The 23,236-nt window shown below is 46.4% G+C and overlaps 1 protein-coding gene across 6 annotated transcripts in view; it reads right to left on the bottom strand.

The window, feature by feature from the left end:
- The window catches only part of LOC139232535 (FK506-binding protein 15-like), an 83,919-nt gene that overhangs the window by 17,932 nt on the left and 42,751 nt on the right, over nt 1-23,236 (bottom strand). For 4 of the 6 annotated variants that reach the window (XM_070862883.1, XM_070862882.1, XM_070862884.1 and 1 more), the window contains 7 exons: nt 22,812-22,914; nt 19,614-19,646; nt 14,575-14,746; nt 11,871-12,007; nt 10,974-11,129; nt 9,211-9,363; nt 7,494-7,586 (listed from right to left, as the gene is read on the bottom strand). In XM_070862883.1, coding sequence (XP_070718984.1) covers nt 7,494-7,586; nt 9,211-9,363; nt 10,974-11,129; nt 11,871-12,007; nt 14,575-14,746; nt 19,614-19,646; nt 22,812-22,914 — 847 coding nt within the window. The remainder of the gene's footprint in view (nt 1-7,493; nt 7,587-9,210; nt 9,364-10,973; nt 11,130-11,870; nt 12,008-14,574; nt 14,747-19,613; nt 19,647-22,811; nt 22,915-23,236) is intronic. The other 2 variants (XM_070862886.1, XM_070862885.1) reach the window with 1 other exon arrangement.

A 23,236-nucleotide genomic window follows, 5' to 3' on the forward strand; every position in this document is an offset into this window, starting at 1 on the left:
AGACCAATTGAACAAGTACTTTGGTTCGGTATTCACTAAGGAGGACACAAACAACCTTCCGGATATAAAAGGGGTCAGAGGGTCTAGTAAGAAGGAGGAACTGAGGGAAATCCTTATTAGTTGGGAAATTGTGTTGGGGAAATTGATGGGATTGAAGGCCGATAAATCCCCAGGGCCTGATGGACTGCATCCTAGAGTACTTAAGGAGGTGGCCTTGGAAATAGCGGATGCATTGACAGTCATTTTCCAACATTCCATAGACTCTGGATCAGTTCCTATCGAGTGGAGGGTAGCCAATGTAACCCCACTTTTTAAAAAAGGAGAGAGAAAACAGAGAATTATAGACCGGTCAGCCTGAAATCGGTAGTGGATAAAATGATGGAATCAATTATTAAGGATGTTATAGCAGCGCATTTGGAAAGAGGTGACATGATAGGTCCAAGTCAGCATGGATTTGTGAAAGAAATCATGCTTGACAAATCTTCTGGAATTTTTTGAGGATGTTTCCAGTAGAGTGGACAAGGGAGAACCAGTTGATGTGGTGTATTTGGACTTTCAGAAGGCTTTCGACAAGGTCCCACATAAGAGATTAATGTGCAAAGTTAAGGCACATGGGATGGGGGGTAGTATGCTGACATGGATTGAGAACTGGTTGTCAGACAGAAAGCAAAGAGTAGGAGTAAATGGGTACTTTTCAGAATGGCAGGCAGTGACTAGTGGGGTACCGCAAGGTTCTGTGCTGGGGCCCCAGCTGTTTACATTGTACATTAATGATTTAGACGAGGGGATTAAATGTAGTATCTCCAAATTTGTGGATGACACTAAGTTGGGTGGCAGTGTGAGCTGTGAGGAGGATGCTATGAGGCTGCAGTGTGACTTGGATAGGTTAGGTGAGTGGGCAAATGCATGGCAGATGAATTATTATGTGGATAAATGTGAAGTTATCCACTTTGGTGGTAAAAACAGAGACAGACGATTATCTGAATGGTGACAGATTAGGAAAAGGGGAGGTGCAACAAGACCTGGGTGTCATGGTACATCAGTCATTGAAGGTTGGCATGCAGGTACAGCAGGCAGTTAAGAAAGCAAATGGCATGTTGGCCTTCATAGTGAGGGGATTTGAGTGCAGGGGCAGGGAGGTGTTACTATAGTTGTACAGGGCCTTGGTGAGGCCACACCTGGAGTATTGTGTACAGTTTTGGTCTCCTAACTTGAGGAAGGACATTCTTGCTATTGAGGGAGCGCAGCGAAGGTTCCAGGGATGATTCCAGGGATGGCGGGACTGACATATCAAGAAAGACTGGATCAACTGGGCTTGTAGTCACTGGAGTTCAGAAGAATGAGAGGGGATCTCATAGAAACGTTTAAAATTCTGATGGGTTTAGACAGGTTAGATGCAGGAAGAATGTTCCCAATGTTGGGGAAGTCCAGAACCAGGGGTCACAGTCTAAGGATAAGGGGTAAGCCATTTAGGAACGAGATGAGGAGAAACTTCTTCACCCAGAGAGTGGTGAACCTGTGGAATTCTCTACCACAGAAAGTAGTTGAGGCCAATTCACTAAATATATTCAAAAAGGAGTTAGATGTCGTCCTTAATACTAGGGGATCAAGGGGTATGGCGAGAAAGCAGGAATGGGGTACTGAAGTTGCATGTTCAGCCATGAACTCATTGAATGGTGGTGCAGGCTCGAAGGGCCGAATGGCCTACTCCTGCACCTGTTTTCTATGTTTCTATGTTAAGCTGGGTGGCAGTGCGAGCTGCGAGGAGGCTGGTAAGAGACTCTAGGGGGACTTGGACAGGTTAGGTGAATGGGCAAATGCATGGCAGATACAGTATAATGTGGATAAGTGTGAGGTTATCCACTTTGGTGGAAAAAACAGGAAGGCAGATTATCTGAATGGTGACAGATTAGGAAAAGGGGAGGTGCAATGAGACCTGGATATCATGGTACATCAGTCATTGAAAGTAGGCATGCAGGTGCAGCAGGCAATAATGGCAGCAAATGGCATGCTGGCCTTCATTGTGAGGGGATTTGAGTATAGGAGCAGGGAGGTCTTACTGCAGTTGCACAGGGCCTTGGTGAGACCACACCTTGAGTATTGTGTGCAGTTTTGGTCTCCTAATCTGAGGAAGGACATTCTTGTTATTGAGAGTGTGTAGCGAAGGTTCACCAGATTGATTCACGGGATGGTAGGACTGACATATGAAGAAAGACTGGATCGACTAGGTTTATATATTCATTCGAAATTAGAAGAATGAGGGGGGATCTCATAGCAACATAAAATTCTGATGGGATGAACAGGTTAGATGCAGGAAGAATGTTCCCGATGTTGGGGAAGTCCAGAACCACGGGTCACAATCTAAAGATAAAGGGTAAGGGGTAAGCCATTTAGGACCGAGATGAGGAGAAACTTCTTCACTCAGAATTGTGACCCTGTGGAATTCTCTACCACAGAAAGTTGTTGAGGCCAATATATTTAAAAGGGAGTTAGATGTGGCCTTACGGCTAAAGGGATGGAGAGAAAGCAGGAATGGGGTACTGAAGTTGCATGATCATATTGAATAGTGGTGCAGGCTCAAACGGCCGAACGGTCTACTCCTTCAACCTATTTTCTATGGCAGCGGAAACCATATTGGAGGGATTCAAACATGGAATTGCGGAAAAGATGCCAACAAATTTGAGTGACAATACACAAGGGCTTGAGAAGAAAGGGAGGGTGGAGATGGGGCAGTTGTTTGCAAGGACGGAGGGGGTCAAGGGTTTTTTTTTTTTTTGAGAGGGGTGATGGCAGGCTCTGCCTTTGACAGGAGTGTTCTCGACTCCATCCCGCAGCATGCTACCCGCCACCACCTCTGAGACCCCAATGCTGCACGAGGTAGAAAAAGCCATAAGACAGCTTAAAAACAACAAGGCTACGGGTGCGGACGGAATCCCTGCTGAGGCACTGAAGTATGGCGGAGAGGCACTGTTGGTGTGAATACATGACCTCATCTCTCTCCTCTGGAGGGAGGAGAGCATGCCGGGGGATCTGAGAGATGCAGTAATCGTGACCACCTTTACAAAAAGGGGACAAGTCAGACTGCGGCAACTACAGAGGAATCTCCCTGCTATCAGCCACTGGGAAAGTCGTCGCTAGAGTCCTCCTCAACCATCTTCTCCCCGTGGCCGAGGAGCTCCTCCCGGAGTCACAGTGCGGATTACGTCCCCTACGGGGCACAACGGACATGATTTTTGCAGCGCGACAGCTACAGGAAAAATGCAGGGAACAGCACCAGCCCTTATACATGGCCTTCTTCGACCTTACAAAGACCTTTGACACCGTCAACCGCGAAGGTCTATGGAGCACCTCCTCCGTTTTGGATGCCCCCAAAAGTTCATCACCATATTCCGCCTGCTCCACGACGACATGCAGGCCGTGATCCTTACCGACGGATCCACCACAGACCCAATCCACGTCCGGACCGGGGTCAAGTCGGGCTGCGTCATCACCCCAACCCTCTTCTCAATCTTCCTCACTGCCATGCTACACCTCACAGTAAACAAGCTCCCCGCTGGAGTGGAAATAAACTACAGAACACCAGTGGGAACCTGTTCAACCTGCGCTGTCTCCAGGCCAGATCCAAGACCACCCCGATCTCTGTCGTCGAGTTACAGTACGCAGACGACGCCTGCGTCTGCACACACAGAGACTGAACTCCAGGACATCGTCGACGTATTTACTGAGGCATACGAAAGCATGGGTCTTCTGCTAAACAAAGGCAAAGGTCCTCCACCAACCTATCCTCGCCGTACAGCACTGCCCCCCAGTTATCAAGATCCACGGCGCAGCCCTGGACACCGTGGACCACTTCCCATATCTCGGGAACCTCCCATCAACAAGAGCAGGCATTGTCAACGAGATCCAACACTGCCTCCAGTGCGCCAGTGCAGCCTTTGGTTGCCTGAGGAAAAGTGTTTTTGAAGACCAGGCCCTCAAAACTGCCACCAAGCTCATGGTTTACAGGGCTGTAGTAATACCTGCCCTCCTGTACGGCTCAGAGACATGGACCATGTACAGTAGACAACTCAAGTTGCTGGAGAAATATCACCAACGATGTCTCCGCAAGATCCTACAAATCCCCTGGGAGGTTAGGCGCACCAACATCAGCGTCTTCATTCGGGCTAACATCCCCAGCATTGAAGCACTGACCACACTCGATCAGCTCCGCTGGGCGGGCCACGTGGTCTGCATGCCAGACGCGAGACTCCCAAAGCAAGTGCTCTACTCGGAGCTCCTTCACGGCAAACGAGCCAAAGGTGGGCAGCGGAAACGCTACAAGGACACCCTCAAAGACTCCCTGATAAAGTGCAACATCCCCACTGACACCTGGGAGTCCCTGGCCCAAGACCACCCTAAGTCAGAGTCTCAACGCCAAGAGCATGCAGAAATCAAGTGCAGACAGCGGAAAGAGCATGCGGCAAACTAGTCCCACCCACCCCTTCCCTCAACAACTATCTGTCCCACCTGTGACAGAGTCTGTGGTTCTCGCATTGGACTGTTCAACCACCAAAGAACTCACTTCAGGAGTGGAAGCAAGTCTTCCTCGATTCCGAGGGACTGCTGCTGCTGATGATGATGATGATAGAGGGGGACAGAACCCGAGGAGAGAACACCTTTAATGTCAGCTAACATGGGAGCCAAAAAAAGGAAGTTGGTTGGTCAGCAGTTTGGTGGGAATAGGGTCGAGGGAGTGTGGACAAGATGAGCTCAGAAAGGTCAGAGGGGAGATCAGAGAAAAACTGGAGAAAGATGTGAGTTCAGGACTCGGGTAGGGAGGATCCTTAGAGCAAGTTTGGCCCGGTGGGCTAGGGGGAAGGTAAGGAAGTGGCAGAACCAGCTGAACGGATATTCTCAATCTTGAGACAAAGGCCGGGAAATTGCGTAACACCAAGTTTGGGGGCGATAACATCCGCAAGTCCTGTGCCAGACGCAGAAGTCCCGCCCCGCTCGCGGAATTGGGGTTACCGCCCCCGAGGGGAAATGGAGCGCAAAAAAACGCACTCCAATTCCTCTCTGGGGCGGGAGTGAAGTAGGCATGGTGCAGCGCTACACACTGGCCCGCGTAACGCTGCTGCTTCGGAGGAGCCCTCCCCTTCATTAAAAGGGGAGGGCCAAGCTGCAGATTCTACATTCAAGGAGCAAGTCAGCTGATTCATCATTCACGTGCACGCCACCTCCGCTTTGACTAGCACCCCATGAGCGTCTGGCTGCCATGTACACGCCCCCCGAAGTGGTCACTGGCATTGCCTGGCACAGCTTCAGGGGGCGATACTGAATTTTTGCTCTAGGGCGAAAACGGGTCACTGCGCACGGTGATGACGTCATCAGCACTGGCACAGCACAGCACTACCGGTTACCGCCGCTAAACGCCCCGGAAAGTCGTTTGCGCCCCAATTTTATTCCCAAAGTCATCCATGAGCTCCTCACACTTGTTGGAGGGGAGAGAGTGGAGGGGACAGGGGAGAGGGGGGAGGGGTTTAAGACAACAGTTAGCAGTGGAGAATAGAAGCCGGGGTTTATCTTTGTATTCCAGGAAGATTCTGGAATAGTGGGCAGATTTGGCAGACAAGAACAGGACCCGACAGTGCTTTATGTGGTACAGCCAGACCTGGCGGTGAATGGCTAAACCAGTTGTCCACCACATCCGTTCAAGTCTGCGTCCCTTGGACTTGAGGGAATGAAGATGAGGGCCGTACCAGGGGGAACAGCCAACACGAGAGGGAGTAATGGTTTTAATAGGGACTAGGGCATCAAAGTGCAGAAATGTCATGGTGAATGGAGGACTAAAGACAGGACAGTTGGGATTTTTTATTTATTTATTTTTTAAAGTGCAGTTGTAAGAAAGTTGAATTATTTGCAGGGGTGGACACAGAAGAAAGTGGGGGGGGGTGGGGGGGTGGATGGAAGGAGTGTGATGAAAGGAAGTGGTCAGAGATGGCCTTATCTGTGATTGACAATGGGAGTAGCGAGGCCATGAGAGATGGCAAGGTCAAGGGGGTGTGGGTGTTTACATGGAGGGAGAGATTAAGGGAGGATAGGAGGCAAGTGAACTCAGGAGAAAGAGCATGACGAATTGAGATGGAGATTGAAATTAACGAGGATGAGAAGTTGTTCGGTGCAGAGGTTGAGGGAGAAAAGCAGTTAAGATATCTCGGTAATAAAATTTTTATGGTACTTAGGTGGGCGGTAGAGAACAAGAAGTTTAAATGAGAGGTGAGAGGGGTGGAAAAGGAGAGATGCTCAAAGGAGGAGAAAGTGCCGGAGGAGTTGGGGACAGACCATGGTGCGATGAGAGCCACACCGCCACCACAGTGGTCTGGTCGGTGCAAGTGGTGGAAGGTATAGCCATATGGCGTGGCTTCATTTAAGGTTAAGTGTCATCGCCCCTCACCAGGTTTCAGTCAAGGCCATGTCGTCAATGCAATCATCCACGATAAGCTCATGGATGGTAAGGCCCTTGTTTGCAAGTTAATTGACATTCTGGAGGGAGAGGCAGAGGGGTTCGGTGATGGCTACCCTACTGCCAGCGTCCACAGGGTCAGCGCTGGGCAGGAAGGTCGGCGAGAGAGTAGGATGGGACCATTGGAGTTGCTGCTCATAAGGAGGCAGCGACAAGTGCCTTGATGGGCCCTCCGTAGGATGCCAAGAGAGGCACAGAGGGAAGCTGTAAGCTTGTCTGAGAGGGAGTCAAGCCTGAGGCGGCGGTTGGAGAGTAGGAAGGTCGAAGAATAACGAAGGATTGGGGTAAGGATTTGAGGGCAGTGTATCAGAGAGAGGAGAGATAAAAGGAGGTATGATGACAGGAGAGAACGGTCAGGGAGGGATAGGGAGAAAAGGAAAAGAGCTGGTAAAGGTGGAGAAGTATTGAATGGTTCGAGTCTGGAACGGCAGCCAAAGTGCGCGCACAAATGGACACGGGAAAAGCTCAGGTTACATGCGCCTGTTTAAACATAGTCATTAATGGGATACATACTTCCTGGTAGCAAGGAATAAGTTAGAGACAAGAGCAGGGTCAAAGTCAGAGGTCCCATGGAAGAACAAAGCCAGTATATGCAGGATGGGGTCGGCACGGAGCATCGATGAACTGCTGTCCAAAGCAGGCGCGTGAAGTCCAGAAGCTATTTAAAAGGGTAGAGAGTTCAAGGATGGAGGTTGAAGGGACGTGAAAGGCGCTATATAAATGCAAGCTCTATCTTTTGCTCTTTAACCACTTTGTATCCCCTTGCATAAGAACATAATAGGAGCAGTAGGCGGCTATTTGGCCCCTCGAGCCTGCTCTGCCATTTAATAAGATTATGGTTGATCTGATCTTGGGCTCAGCTCCACTTCCCCTTGCAGATGAGTCGCACAACCCATCACCACAGGGTTGTACAAAGTTTTGCTTCTTGCACAGTTGAATACCTGATCAGTTTCAACATGGCAAGCTGCTATCTAAGTGCAAGCATAATTACCCGCTCCTTCAGTGCCTGCAACTCATCTGCCTGTTCCTGGAGGGATGAGAGTGTCTCTTCCTCCACGTCACGAGACTGCTTCAATGTGGCCAACTGGAAAACAGAAAAGAATCAGAATATGAAGAAACAGCAGCATTTCAAATGTAGACATATATCTACTGCCCTCTTCCACCCCCATTCCTCGACAGTAACATAGAACTTACAGCACAGAAACAAGCTATTTGGCCCAACTAGTCTATGCTGGTGTTTATGTTCCACATCAGCCTCCTCCCACCCATTTCATCTAACCCGATCACCACATCCTTCTATTCCTTTCTTCATGCGCTAATCTAGTTTCCCCTTAAATGTATCTATGCAATTTGCCTCAACCACTCCAAGTTCCACATTCTAACCACTCTGGCAAAAGGAGGATTTATTCATGACTATTTTGTATTTATGGCCCCTAGTTTTGGACTCCCCCACAAGTGGAAATATCTTTTCTATATTAGGTAACCCCTCAGCCTTAAAAGAAAAAACCTGTTCAGTCTTTCCTGATAAGTATATCCTCGTCAGTTATCATCTTTGTGATCATTTTTGCACCCTCGAGCGCCTCAATCTTTTTTGTACTATGGAGACCAGAACTGTGCAGTCAAATACTAAACACCCCACACAAATTCACACCACACACCTCCTCCTCCCATATTCCCTCCAAACCACGAAGCCTGGGACTAGCGTTTCCAATGTGAAATTTCACATACGTAAAACTTTGAAAGGGTCACGCAGCCTGTTAAGGAAATTGACTGCCACCCACAATCCCCCGGCTCTTTCTCCTCCCCCACCATTCCAGACCCCCCCACCCCACCCCCCACCGGACAACTGCAGCATATGACCACCAAGCGACACAGGATCAGGATTGGCTGGGACGCCAAGGCTTAGATGAACAATGGCTACTCCGGCCTCTGTCGGCCGTGGCTCAGTGGGCAGCACTCTCGCCTCTATGCCAGAAGGTTGTGGGTTCAAATTCCACTCTGGAGACTTGAGCACATAATATAGGCTGACACTCCGGTGCTGTACTGAGGGAGTGCGGCACTGTCTGAGGTGCCATGTTTTGGATGAGACATTAAACTGAGGCCTATCTTCTCTCTCACGTGGGCGCAAATGATCCCACGGCACCATTTCAAAGAAAAGCAGGGAAGCTGTCCCCTGTGTCCTGGGCAATATTTATCCCTCAACCAACATCACAAACATTATCTGGTCATGATCACATTTTGTGGGATCTCGCTGTGATCAAATTAGAAACAAAGGAGAATATAACAAAAAAAATGGATCACAGAGGGGTAGAACACAGCTTCCTGCTCATTCTGCAAACTACAATTCCAGGAGAGAAAGGATTTTGGGCAGGTAATTTCAGGCTGCAATAGTGGGTTCCCCAACAACTGGACACATCAGCAAATATACCATCTACTAGCTGAGGAACGATACAGTCCATTGCATACAGGCTGGCATGGACGGAGTAAAGAGGAAAAATTAAAAAGACGACAAGATTCCCCCGGTGCTCATTGGACAAGCTCCCGCACACTTGAACAGACACACGAGTTCCACATGTTCCCTCACTACAGATACCTCCCCCCCTCCCAGACATACATTCTCCCCCCACCCCAGACACCCCCCCCCCCCCCCGATATCACAGACACAGACACAAAGCACCTCCCCCGCCACCACCCCAGACACTACCCACTTTTGCCTCCAGCTGGGAGACCCTATGCTGTTGAGATTCCCGCTGTTCACAGACTTCTCGATACTGCTGGCTGTGCTGTTCCTTGGCTGATGCTAGCAATCGATCGCACTTGGCCTGCCACTGTGATTCCAGCTCTGCCTGCATCACTGAAATCTGGGGAAAAGGCACAAGGAAAGTTATTTCAACAAAATTCATGTTTTAAATTCAGAGTAGATTTAGTGATGTGGTATGCATGAATAAAGCTCTTCAAATAAAGCATATGTACAGCGCTACACACCCAAAGACATCCAAATCATGGTATAGGCGCACACAAGATATAGATGAAACATGCAATTTATTTATTTATTTATTTATTTTAAAGTACACGAGTAAAAACATTGGGTTCCAACCAATTAAATTGTGGGTCGTGCAAGACAATACAGTTACATCCCTAAAGATAGAATCAGACCGTTCACAACCTTGGTGTCCTGTCTGACTGAGGTGTGCTTCCGACCCCATGTCCATTCAATCACTAAGACTGCCTATTTCCCCCTCTAACATTTCTGTCTCCGACCTTCCTCATCTATAACCATCTTGTAATCAAGAGAACATCTGTCTCATTGTAGACTTGTTATGGGGGGGGGGGGAAATATTTGCAGCCATAAAACGTTGGAGGACATGGTAATGTCTGGGTTTTACTCAAAGTGATTGCTATACTGCTTTTTCATTTAACAGTGTGTGCTAAGATTCTGATGAGCTCAAACCTCCGTGTTGCCCCTCTAACAGACTACAACAAGGCACAAGCGTGCGGTGACATGCTGTAAGAAATCGAGGTTTGGAAGAAATAATAGTCGGTTCCGGGTTCCCTAGCTCAGCAGTTTGCCAAAGTTGAGGACACAGAAGGATTCCAGTCATGTCAGGAAGAGAGTTGTACAGAGCGCTCAGGACAGAAAAACAGGCTTTCACAGCATTGCTATGCCAATAAGAGGTTTAGCAAGGAGCCTTAAAGATAAATAAGCTGACTTTTGAAATGGCAACAAGACATTCAGAGAGATAAGGAACAAAATGACCTCATGGGTGCCCTCTCCCCGTAATTGGACCATGGAATGGGTAAAAATGATTGAGGCAAGGTATCCACCGGCCCACCAAAATAAGGTATAAACATGGGAAACCGAGAGAGAGAGAAACAGGCAGTGAGGGTAGAGCATGTATCCCGAAGGTGGATACATGCTGCCTTCATCAAGCTCAAGCTCTGGGGTAGATCAATGCTGGTTTCGGCCTAACACCTCCAACAGCTCGGGGAACGACCAAACAGAAGGGACCACTGCCGCAGGCTGCAGGGATCCAACCAATCAGAGACCACCGTTCTGCCTCACCATCCCTCCGCCCCGTTGCATTCCAGGGCTGCAGATCACTCTTAACTGTCACTGGTTTTGTGTCGATTATATCTATCTTCATCGCATGTTGTATCTAACTGTGCTCAACACTGTCGCTCTTTAATAAAACACCTTACAACTCCGAAGACCATTTGGGTAATCCATATGTGGCCCGTGATCCAAATCTTAGTGCCCTCCCTCCCGCTTCAATCTTCCGTTCAGCCCCATCGAGAGCTGAAACTCACCGTGGATCAGTTAGGGAGGGGTTTGAACCCAGCCTGCGGTATGGAACATTAGGCATGGATGGAGTGAGTGAGTGAGTGAGTGAGTGAGTGAGTGAGTGAGTCGCCCACTCCTCCCTCCTCCCTCCCATACCCAGCCGCTGTGTTGCAGCGCCGGTTCCTTTACCTGCTCTGCTGCAGCCTGGTCGGTCGATGTTCGGGTTTTCTTCAGCAACGAGCGCACATTTTCCAGTTCCGTCTCGTACGATTTCCGGATTTCGTCTACCTCGTCCTCCGCTCGCTGTCGCTCCGCTATTGCTTTCCTCTTCCTCTCTGCTAAAGTCTGAGCACAAAAGATTCAATGACCACAAGGTCCTCCTAAAGCTGCGGAGATCGTATAATTTCTCTCCTACTCCCACCCTCACCTTGATTTTCATTTTTTTTTTTTTTACAATTTTCCTTGTCTCTTGGTATTGAAATATCTTTCAAGATTTAAGAAAAATTCCTTTTTCAGTTTTATAATCCAAGCTTGTTATTCACTGGCTTTGGAAAATAAATTGAACAAAATGTCTGCATCAGACGGAATTAATTCTCTCCCTCCCGCGACATGAATTTTCTTCCCCTTTTTGATTTTCCCGTTTTCTCCTCCTGCCCTCCTGAAATAAATCAGGGGCAAGTTGTTCTCAAGCTTCAAACATTTCAACAGTCACTGCACTTTAAAAAAGTACTTCATTGGATGCAAAGCCCTTTGCGACATCCTGAGGTCGTGAAAGGTGCTATAGAAATGCAAGTTTTTCTTTACCAGCCACCCAGACAAGAACAACTTGGGAGTGGAAGGCAGCTCACCAGTTCTCCTGGAGGGGTAGCTGGCCTCCTGTCTACATCAGGCAGAGTGCAGGGTCACCAGGAATGCATGGGTACAAAGCTGCATTTCACCACCTTGTGTCACAGCCCACAGCTACACCAACATGCTGCACTCTCACACCGTTAGATAGACAGGATCACAAATAAAGGAAGCATTTTGGATCAGTCACAGTTGTAGCCATCAAGATCTACCCCACTAAAATCACTTCTCCCTCTTTACCTTTTCAAGATTCTCCTTCTCGGCTCGCAGGTCCACGAGTTCCTCCTCCATGCTGGCAACCTTCACCTCCAACTGCTTGCGGCTTTGTTTCTCTGCTTTGCACCGAGTCTGAGTGCGCTCCGTCACCTCTTGCAGCTCTGGGGAAAATGCTTGAAACTATCATTAAGGAAGAAATAGCGGGACATCTAGATAGGAATAGTGCAATCAAGCAGACGCAGCATGGATTCATGAAAGGAAAATCATGTTTAACTAACTTACTGGAATTCTTTGAGGATATAAAGAGCATGGTGGATAGAGGTGTACCGATGGATGTGGTGTATTTAGATTTTCAAAAGGCATTCGATAAGGGGCCACACAAAAGGTTACTGCAGAAGATAGAGGTACGTGGAGTCAGAGGAAATGTATTAGCATGGATCGAGAATTGGCTGGCGAACAGAAAGCAGAGAGTCGGGATAAATGGGTCCTTTTCCGGTTGGAAATCAGTGGTTAATGGTGTGCCGCAGGGATCAGTGCTGGGACCACAACTGTTTACAATATACATAGATGACCTAGAAGAGGGGACAGAGTGTAGTGCAACAAAATTTGCAGATGACACTAAGATTAGTGGGAAAGCAGGTTGTGTAGAGGACTTAGAGAGGCTGGAAGGAGATTTGGATAGGTTAAGCGAATGGGCTAAGGTTTGGCAGATGGAATACAATGTCGGAAAGTGTGAGGTCATCCACCTTGGGAAAAAAAAAACAGTAAAAGGGATTATTATTTGAATGGGAAGAAATTACAACATGCTGTGGTGCAGAGGGACCTGGGGGTCCTTGTGCATGAAACTCTTTTGGAGTCCCAAAAGGTTAGTTTGCAGGTGCAGCAGGTAATCAGGAAGGCGAATGGAATGTTGGCCTTCATTGCGAGAGGGATGGAGTACAAAAGCAGGGAGGTCTGCTGCAACTGTATAGGGTATTGGTAAGGCCGCACCTGGAGTACTGCGTGCAGTTTTGGTCACCTTACTTAAGGAAGGATATACTAGCTTTGGAAGGGGTACAGAGACGATTCACTAGGCTGATTCCGGAGATGAGGGGGTTACCTTATGATGATAGATTGAGCAGACTGGGTCTTTACTCCTTGGAGTTCAGATGGATGAGGGGTGATCTTATAGAAACATTTAAAATCATGAAAGGGATAGACAAGATAGAGGCAGAGAGGTTGTTTCCATTGGCGGGGAGACTAGAACTAGGGGGCACAGCCTCAAAATACGGAGGAGCCAATTTAAAACCGAGTTGAGAAAGAATTTCTTCTCCCAGAGGTTTGTGAATCTGTGGAATTCTCTGCCCAAGGAAGCAGTTGAGGCTAGATCATTGAATGTATTCAAGTCAAAGATAGATAGATTTTTAACCAATAAGGGAATTAAGGGTTACGGGGAGCGGGCGGGTAAGTGGAGCTGAGTCCACGACCAGATCAGCCATGATCTTATTGAATGGCGGAGCAGGCTCGAGGGGCTAGATGGCCTACTCCTGTTCCTAATTCTTATGTTCTTAGAGAGGTGAGCAGCAGGAGCAGGTTACTGGTGAACAGAATCAGCTACCTAGCATCTACTCAAACCAGACACAACCCTCTTCCCCTGCTGAGACAGCCAGTCATAGGCTTAACCTGCCATGGATTCATTGCAACCTCCATGTCTGCCCAAACATAATTCACCCCAAACTGAGCTGCCCCACAGGCAAACCTGTAGGGCTACCATCACAAGAGTGTTAGGACACAACTTTGGCTTGGGCATTCAGTTGTTTATGGCCATGACTGCTGTGGAGCCTACACCCAAGCTTAGCAAGGTTGATCGAAGGAGAGACATAAGTAAATGCCAGGTGCTTCCCAAGCACGAGGGAAGCAAAATAAAGACACGATATGATGGCTGCCCAAGTTGCCCCACACACCCTAGCTCAGAAGAGACAAGGAGCAGGAAGCTTGCTGATTTGCTCATGCTGTAAAAGTGCTATCATACAACACAGGAGCTGTTCTGCCCATCGTACTTGTGCCAGCTCTTTGAAAAAGCTATCCAATTAGTTCCATTCCCCTGCTCTTTCCCCAAAGCCCTGTAAATTTTTCCTTTTCAATTATATATTCAATTTTGAAAGTTACTAGTGAATCTACTTTCACTATCCTTTCAGGCAGTGCATTCCAGATTATAACTCACTGCATAAAAATAAATCTCATCTCCCTTCTGGTTCTTTTGCCAATTATCTTAAATCTGTGTCCTCTGGTTACCGACCCTCCCATCAATGGAAACAGTCTCTCCTTATCTACTCTTCCAAAACCCTTCATAATTATGAGCACCTCAATTGAATCAACCCTGAATTGTCTCTGCTCTAAGGAGAGCAATCCCAGCTTCTCCAGTCGCTCCACATAACTGAAGTCCCTCATCCCTAGAACCATTCTGGTAAATCTCCACTGCACCCTCTCCAAGGCCTTGACATCCTTCCTAAAATATGGTGTCCAGAATTGGATACAATACAGAGGGCATACCAGTGATTTATAAAGACTGAGCATAACTTTTGTTTCTCTACTCCATGCCACTATTTATAAAGCCCAGGATCCTGTATGCTTTAACAGCCTGCTCAACTTGCCTGCTACCTTCAAAGATTTCTGTCCGTACACCCCCAGATCTCTCTTCCCTACTACTGGATTCGTACCCCAAGGAGTTGGGAGCCACCCAGAGTACCTGTTAACTGGACTTCCACATTGTTGAGCCGCAGACCCTGACCCTCCGCTTCCTGCAGTGCTGACGCGAGCTGGCTGCGCAGCTCCATCTCCTTCTTCTGGTGGGCCGTCAGCTCCAGCTGCAGCTTGGCGACGTTGCTGGTAGCCGCTGCTAGTTCCTCCGCCACCTTCACCTGAGTCACAATGGAAAAAAACGGGACTTTTACTTCAGCTGTCTTGACATTTGGCTATGGCAAATGCAGAAAAATTGACAGAAAACAAAGCTGATCACAGGGAGAGCGTCTGAAACAGACATGTTACTTGAACACTGCAACATTGTGACTGTAACTCACCAAACATTTGAGATTTTCAATGCAGCAAGAACCAATTCCCCATGTGCTTACACAACCCAGTGTCAAAAGTGATCAGTCAAGTTTTTTAATGTTAAAATCTGCATTAAAAACCCTGTCTCTCTCTCCAGACACTTGGAGTCATCATGCCTCTCTCCTCTGTAGAATCAGTTCTGTATCTAGCTTATCCAATAACTTTGTGTAGTAAAAGGTCAACCAGCAGTGAAAAACCAACCTACAAGCAGCCCAGCACTGGAGCACAGCATGGTGAATAACCCAACAACAACACACAAATGCAGTCCAGCATTGGAAAATAGAAGGCGGCCATTCCACCCCTCAAACCTGTTTTGTCATTCAGTTTATAACATGGCTGATCTGTATTTTAACTATTTACTCACAATGGTTCCATATCCCTCATTACCCTTGCCTAACAAAAATCTATTAATTTCAGTTTTGAAAATTTCACTCTACCTAGCTTTTCTTTTGGGGGGGGGTGGGGGGGGGGGGGGGGGGAGGAGAAGGGGGAGAGGGAGTTTGCGTTGTGTTTTCTGACCACCCCTGGATGGCCTAGTTCTAATTTGAAGGTTATCCCTCTTGTTCTGGACTCCATCACCAGAGGAAATAGTTTCTCTTGATCTACCCCAAACTCCTTTGATCATCTTAATCAGCGCAATTAGATCATCCCTTAATCTTTTATGCTCAAGGGAATATAAGCCTAGTCTATGTAACCTGCCCTCATAATTTAACAAATTTAGCCCAGGTATCATTATGGTGAATCTGCGCTGCATTGGTTTTCATGTGCCAGAATTCCTCGTTGTTCAAGAAAGGAGGGAAGTGAGAAAACAGTTAGCCTGGCATCAGTAGTGTGGAAAATGCTAGAATCTATTAAGAACTTGGTAACAGCGCACTTGGAAAATCATATGATTAGTCAACACAGTTTTATGAAAGGGAAATAGTGTTTGACAAATCTATTAAATTTTTTTGAGGGTGTAACTAGCAGGGTAAGATAAGGGGGAAACCAGTGGATGTGGTATATTTGAATTTTCAGAAGGCATTCAACAAGGTGCTTCACAAAATTAGGGCTCATGGGATTGGGGGTTATATATTAGCATGGATTGAAGATTGGTTAATGAACAGAACACAATAGAAATAAACGGGTCATTTTCAGGATGGCAGGGTGTAACTTAGTGGAATGCCATAAGGATCAGTGCTTGGGCCTCAGCCATTTACAATCTATAGCGATGATTTAGATGAAAGGACTGACTAATATCCAAGAGTGCAATATACAAAGCTAAGGGGGAGGGAAAGTAAGCTTCGAGGAGGACGTAAAGAGGCTGCAAAGGTATATGAACTGGTTAAGTGATTGGGCAAGAAGGTGGCAGATGGAGTATCATGTGGGACAGTGAAATTATCCCCTCTTGTAGGAAGAATGGATTAGCAGTATATTTAAAATATGAGAATAGTAAATGTTGAGATTCAGAGACTAGAGTGTCCTTGTACACAAATTAGAGTTAACATGCAGAGACGACGAGCAATTAGGAAGGCAAATGGTAGGTTAGCCTTTATTACAAGGGGCTTTGAGTACAAGAGTAAGGAAGTCTTGTTGCGATTATACAGGGCTGTGGAGAGACCACATCTGGGGTAGGTTGTACAGTTTTGGTCTCCTTACCCGAGGAAGGATGTACTTGCCTTAGAGAGGATGCAACAAAAGTTCACTAGGTTGATTCCTGGGATGCGAGGGCTGTCCTATGAGGAGGGATTGACTACAATGGGCCTATAGTCTCTGGAGTTTAGAAGAATGAGAGGTGATCTCATTGAAATGTATAAAATTATTAGAGGGCTTGACAGGGAAGATGCTGAGAGGTTATTTCCCCTGGCGAGAGTCCAGAACTAGGGGTCATAGTCTCAGGATCAGGGGCTGGCCATTTAGGACAGAGAGGAGAAATTTCTTCACTCAGAGGGTTGTGAATCTTTGGAATTCTTGGCCCCAGAGAGCTGTCATTGAGATCGACAGATTTTTGGGAACTAAAGTAATCAAGGGATATGGGATAGGGTGGCAAACTGGAGTTGATGTAGGAGTTCAGCCATGATCTTATTGAATAGCGGAGCAGGCCAAGAGGCTGTATGGCCTGCTCCTATTTCTTATGTTCTTACGTCAACATTGTGGCTGTCCTTCCCACAGCCTTTGTCCTTATTCGCACAGGCAGCAGGTACCACATACCTGTTGGATAGGATCAGAGTCTGCGCAAGGCCCCCCCACACAGCCCCATGAAAAGCGCAGCAAAGTAGAATGAACAACACCAACCCACACAGACCAGACCCCACTGGATACAACACCAACTTCACTTGTTCATTAACTGGTCGTAGCCTTTGTCTAAATGTAGTCCCACAACAGGATACAAGTAGTACCCTGCACGCATTCAGTATCTGACATTGTTTAGAGCAGTATTAAGTCAGGATGCTTTCATTTATTCACGGAACATCTAACCGTCACATGCATGACGTGACCGTTTCCACACAGCTGCCACCAACTAACATTGGTAATGTCCCTTTCACACCATTAACCATTTCCAGTCACTTTATTAGAGAGCCCGAAGAGAACATAACATAAGAAATAAGAACAGGAGTAGGCCATACAGGCCCTCGAGCCTGCTCCGCCATTCAATAAGATCATGGTTGATCTGATCATGAACTCAGCTCCATTTCCCCGCCCGCTCCCCATAACCCCTTAATCCCCTTATCGTTTCAGAAACTGTCTATTTCTGTCTTAAATTTATTCAATGTCACAGCTTCCACAGCTCTCTGAGGCAGCAAATTCCACAGATTTACAACTCAAGAAATTTCTCCTCGTCTCTATTTTAAATGGGCGGCCCCTTATTCGAAGATCATGCCCTCTAGTTCTAGTCTCCCCCATCAGTGGAAACATCCTCTCTGAAACATCCAAGGAAGGAAATAGAGGAGGTAAGGAACACAGTGAATAGAGCCAATGTTTCACTTAAGCGAAGAATGACATTGTAACAAGTTAAATCTATGAAAACAATACATACAAAATACCTGTTACACCAGTGCAGGCACCAAGATGGCGACATCAGCAAAACAACCATATGCAAATACAGGTACAGCACTCCAATTGAGGGGGGTGGGCCTTGCCATACTTTTCTTTCTTCATAACAAGAATATTCAAACGACTGTTTGCAGTTATATACGTGGGATGCCACTGGTCCCAGCGCCATACCACGTTACAACAAATGGACCCAACTGCATGAGTTGTAACTCACATCTTATGTGGTTGGCCCCGCTTGTTGTTTTAGATGTGGTATAACCCAGGGCCAGTGTGGTATCCAGTATGTACCTGACCCTTGTACTGCACGCAGAACAGTGAACCCCTCATCTGACCCAGCTGTAATATCATAAAGCAGACACTTGCAGTTAGTTTGCACTTACTTAGGTTAAAGCACATCACATGCCCTCAATACAACATTAGCAGAATCACTTTCATTCAGGTTAAGCGTGCTACAACATTTTAAACCTCCTGAAATCAATAATCCTTGCAGTGTATACAATTCAACACACTCAGGAAGTAGGGAGTTGGGGGAAAGGAGAGACACACAGAGAGAGAGAGAGAGAGAGAGAGAGAGAGAGAGAGAGAGAGAGAGAGAGAGTAACCCTAAGTTTCTGGGCATGTTTTCCCCCTCCTCCCTCCCGGTCATTGGGCAGAGCAGGAGTATGGCTTGAAAGCTGCTACTGGCTGACATAACAAGCAATTGGGTTTGGTGAGATTTACACTGGGCTGCTCGATGGGTTCCGAATGGGAGCACACTCTTGCTATTCCAAGCACTTCCAAATATCAAGATTAGTTTTAAATTAACAGTAGAGACATGCCCAATGGTGGGTGTAAATGGGATGGCACACACAAACAATCTGACCTCAATAGGATAACAGGTTACAAGCAGAGAACATGAGACAACTCAAGGGTGCCCTTGCAGTGCCTGTATACAGAGCATTGATGAGAGAGAGCCAGGATCGAGTAATCAGTCCATCTCCTCAGCCACAGAATGCTGCAGTGACCAGAGGCAGATAACCTGGTGAGGTAGGTCCACAATTGATACACACTCACGTTTCAAAGCTCAGACATTGAGTGATGGCGAAGTTCTTAATCAGAGGGAGTGTCAGAAAGTCAGGCATCCCAGTCACTCATGTACCTCCTGCTGACTGATTAGAGTATGAGATCCCATGAAACTTTAATGACCACATTGTGCATACTGAGCCACACAGACTAGGATGTTGGGAACTCTCCTTCTCTCCTCTCCCCCCATGGTTGTAACTAACAGTGCCTGCAAATCCAGCGTGAGCCACTTTCTTCAGAAGAAGTGAAGCATTGGTGGGTGGAGGGTGGTGAAAAAGGAATCAGAATGGTGCCGGCTGCAGCTTTGGAGCAGCTCCGCTTATTCTCTTGGTTTGAGAAGGTGCAAGATCTGGGATGAGGTCCAGGGGAAAGGGTAGCATGAGCTTATGAGAGAGAATAATTTGCAAATGGCAAACAAAGCAACTGATGGATTTTGCTGCTGTTATTAAGCACAAGCTGCATTAGCAAGGAAGGAGGTTACTTATCATTGCAGCCGAGCAGTGCTTTACCTAAAGGCCAACCTAACCCAGAAAGGGTGGAAAATTATACAAGCACACACAAAAAGCACAAGATGGGCTCCCTCACCTGGGCTCTTGCCAACTCCATTGGCAGTGCAAGCTGGGAAGAGAAAGTAGACCGACAGTAAAGTGCAGCACACAGCAAGTGAAGCACACGCACAGAACAGCAGGGAGCACGAACGCTTGCATGAAGGCAACGGTCACTGCACAGTTTCCACCTTCATGCCTGCTCACCACCAAACGTCATTGGCAGCTTTCAAATATCAAACATAATACACACCATCTTGAAAGCAGACCATGGTATTCAGCACACCACAGAACAGGACTCCATACCCACACCATTTATGCAGCTGCTGTACCTAGACAAACACTGGGTTCCTGGAGCCCAAAAACAGCATGGCCTGGTGTCAAATTTTAGGCTCCTCAGCACAGATTACACCCTTCATCCATTGCCTATGGTACATAAGCATCAGCTGGTATTGAGCAGTGCACAGTGAGCCTCAGATTATCTCTTTGGTATAACTCTCATACTTTGCTAATTCAGTATCGCTGAATAAGCAATCAAATACAAGAAAACCACTGGGGCTTATATTACTAAGAATTTTATACCCTGATCTCAGCTGAAGTGGAACAAGGGACACTGGCCTCAGCACTCCAGGCTACAACAGAAGGGAAAGAAGCCACTCACTCATGATTGCTATATAGAGAACCATGCAATCCAATGAGGATAGGATTGCACTCAGCTGTGATGGCTGCCCCATGCTTAAGTAGCCCATTAAACACTCCTGCTTGGGAGAGATATTGCCGACACCAGCACGAGCACACCCCGGCATTTTTTACTTAAACCCAAACTAGAAAATTCTGCAAGTTTTTACTGATTGCATTACTGAGCTGTTTGATTTGCCAATGTCTATGTAATGTGTGGTAGAATGTTTAAAGTGTTGTGTTTTCATTTCTAGTATTTGAAATAAAATTTGCAATGCCTCCATGTCATTTGTGATTCAATGTAAGGGATAATAAAAATTCTGATTTATTCAAAGCTCATAAGATATGAATAATGTTACTCTTTCAAAAATTGTTTACTGTGTATCCTGTAAATGTACCCACATTTTAAATGGTACTGGAGATGTTTTTTTTTTTAAAGTTACTTTTTAGTATTACGGTTATGTGGAACTTATGCCTATGATTTAAGAGAAAATTAAGGCCAATAGTTTCATGTACTATTGCACTGCACATTTGTTGTCTTCAGGGAAAAGATTACTAGAGGTGTTAGTTCCATGGTAAAAGATAAAATGTTTTTGTGTGTTAGTCAAATGTAACTGAGGTTTTAATATCTTGATAAACAGAAGAAAGCATGGGCAGTTTATGGCCCTTAAAACCTCAAAAAAACTTCTGTTGAGGGGAGGAAACGCACAGAATGTGTTTTTAATATGCAGGTTTGACATTGTGCAACAGCCATGTGTTCCGCCTTCAGGTTCCACTGCATACAAAGCTTTGTAGTTTGAACACCACCCACATTTTGAAGGTGGCAGCAGAGATTAACAATGCAACGTGGCAGGAAACAAAAACATATAGTCCAAGTTTTCCAGACTGCAGGTCAGAGATTTATAAGTGGAGATGAAACTACATTCAAAAGCAGGATGACCATCTGAATCATTCAACCATCATACAGATCACAATTGGAGATTAGCTTCAGCAGTCAGATCAAGACAGTAACCCATGTGCATTCACAAACCATTATCTGCGTGGCAACTGCATGGAAGAGAGCGGTAGACACACCCATAAGCACAATAGCCCAAGAGACCACAGCACAAAGTGAGTTTTGACTTTGTGGCATTTCTCAACCAGTAGAGGAGAGGCCACGATATTTTCCAGGACCCATTGGGACTTGGTTTACCAACTTATCACAAAACAGCTCACACTGGCAGGTTCTGTCCAGACAGTCATATTTTCTCAACAGCAATATGCACTAGTGGAAAAACATGGCCAATTTTTGTGATAAAAATTATAGGTTTTCTTGTGAATTCTGTGCTCAAGCAGAGGATGCAACACTTGCCATTTTGGACACCCTGTTTCAGCATCAAGCACTCCTAGTGAAGTTAAATGCCGAGCTAAGCTCCCTCTGTTCCACCTCAACATTGTACCCCAGCCCTATTCTTAGAACAGCACCACAGACAAGCTTTTCATTCATCACACCCACCATCCTGTGCTGTCTGACAGAGATTACTATTTAGTGCCAAATTAAGGATAGTTGTGTGTTGTAGGCCCATGTCCACAAGTAACCGGAATGAATCTGCCTCAACTCATTTCACGCCGGATTCCTACAGCCAGCAGATCGAGGTACTTTCATTACACTTGCATTTGAGACCAGGTGCCAAGCTACTCCACCACCCCTCTTAAATCAAACTTCAAAACAATTTACTGCAAAACGAGAACAAATTTGCAAAAGTGCACAGTAAACACAAATTAAATAGTAAAGAACTTGCTTTGGTGTCCAGCAACAGAACCAGAGAGGGAAAGAACAAACTGTGGTGTGATAAGAAAAAGACCGTACACACAGCAGCTACGTGCTTACATTATCCCAGTGTCTCCCACATTCAGATGGGGCCCGACTCGCTTGAGTTTTTAAACCTGGTGTGAACTGCAATATCTTTTAGAACATAGAGTCACAAGTATTGGATCTGGGAGAATGATTAGCGCGCACTTGCAGCATTTTCTTTAAAAAAAAAAGTCTCAATTTTACATTTTGGGACAGAAATACATCTACACTCTTTGAAGGGTTCATCGACAGGTGAAACGAGGGGAAATAGTACTGGAATGCCTGGAGTATTGTGAACTGCTTCTCGACTCGGAAATGCACAGGTCAGACTTCCCCTACATTGTGTGGCAGAGGAGAAGGCTTTCTAAGCCAGGCTGGGCTAGTATTTCCAGGATGTTGTCAGCAAGGCCAGGATATATGTCGGTCTGGTTTCAGTGATTCTGCACACGGCCACTAGTATACCTTCATTCACAATGGACTGCACCTTAGCATTTTTATATTTCTTGTGTTCTATATCAATGTTACATTCGAGGATTCACACTGTCACAATCTGATTATTAATGAGGCTTGCGCTTTGCTGAGGTTATTGTATTGATTATTCCGCATTGGGGGATAAACTACTCGCACCCAAATGTGCCTCTCCCCCGCCACCCACCCCCAAGAATCCACCTTAACTTCACGATAATCTTAACCTACTTACATGGGATATAGGTAACACAATCTCACCTTCTCCTGCTCTGCAAACAGGATGCGAGCCTGGTTATTCTCCGTTGAGGATATCAGAGAGTCATTCCTCTGTTCCATCAGGAAATTACTCTGTTCCACATATCTGCAAGAGAGACACACATAAGTGGGGGAGAACAGGAAATGAGGATGAAGGGCGGACAAAAAAAAGTTTGAATTACTATGCTCGAGAAGATCTGGATCAGTCAGACCCCATTCCTGGACAAGTGGTTTCAATGTCTCAATGGGTTTCAAGCATCAACTCATCAGACTTGACTTGGACAGTCCAGTGATTCCGATCATATGAAAATTAGCAGTAAATAAGCACGTCACAGCAAGGGTCAGTAATACTGAAAAAGTCTATTAATATACAAAAGTTCAACAACTTGTACCCCCTCCTCCTTTTTTTTGGGTTGTGCAGAGTCTTG

This window comes from Pristiophorus japonicus, chromosome 20 (assembly GCF_044704955.1).
Source record: "Pristiophorus japonicus isolate sPriJap1 chromosome 20, sPriJap1.hap1, whole genome shotgun sequence".
NCBI classification, from domain to species: Eukaryota; Metazoa; Chordata; class Chondrichthyes; family Pristiophoridae; genus Pristiophorus; species Pristiophorus japonicus.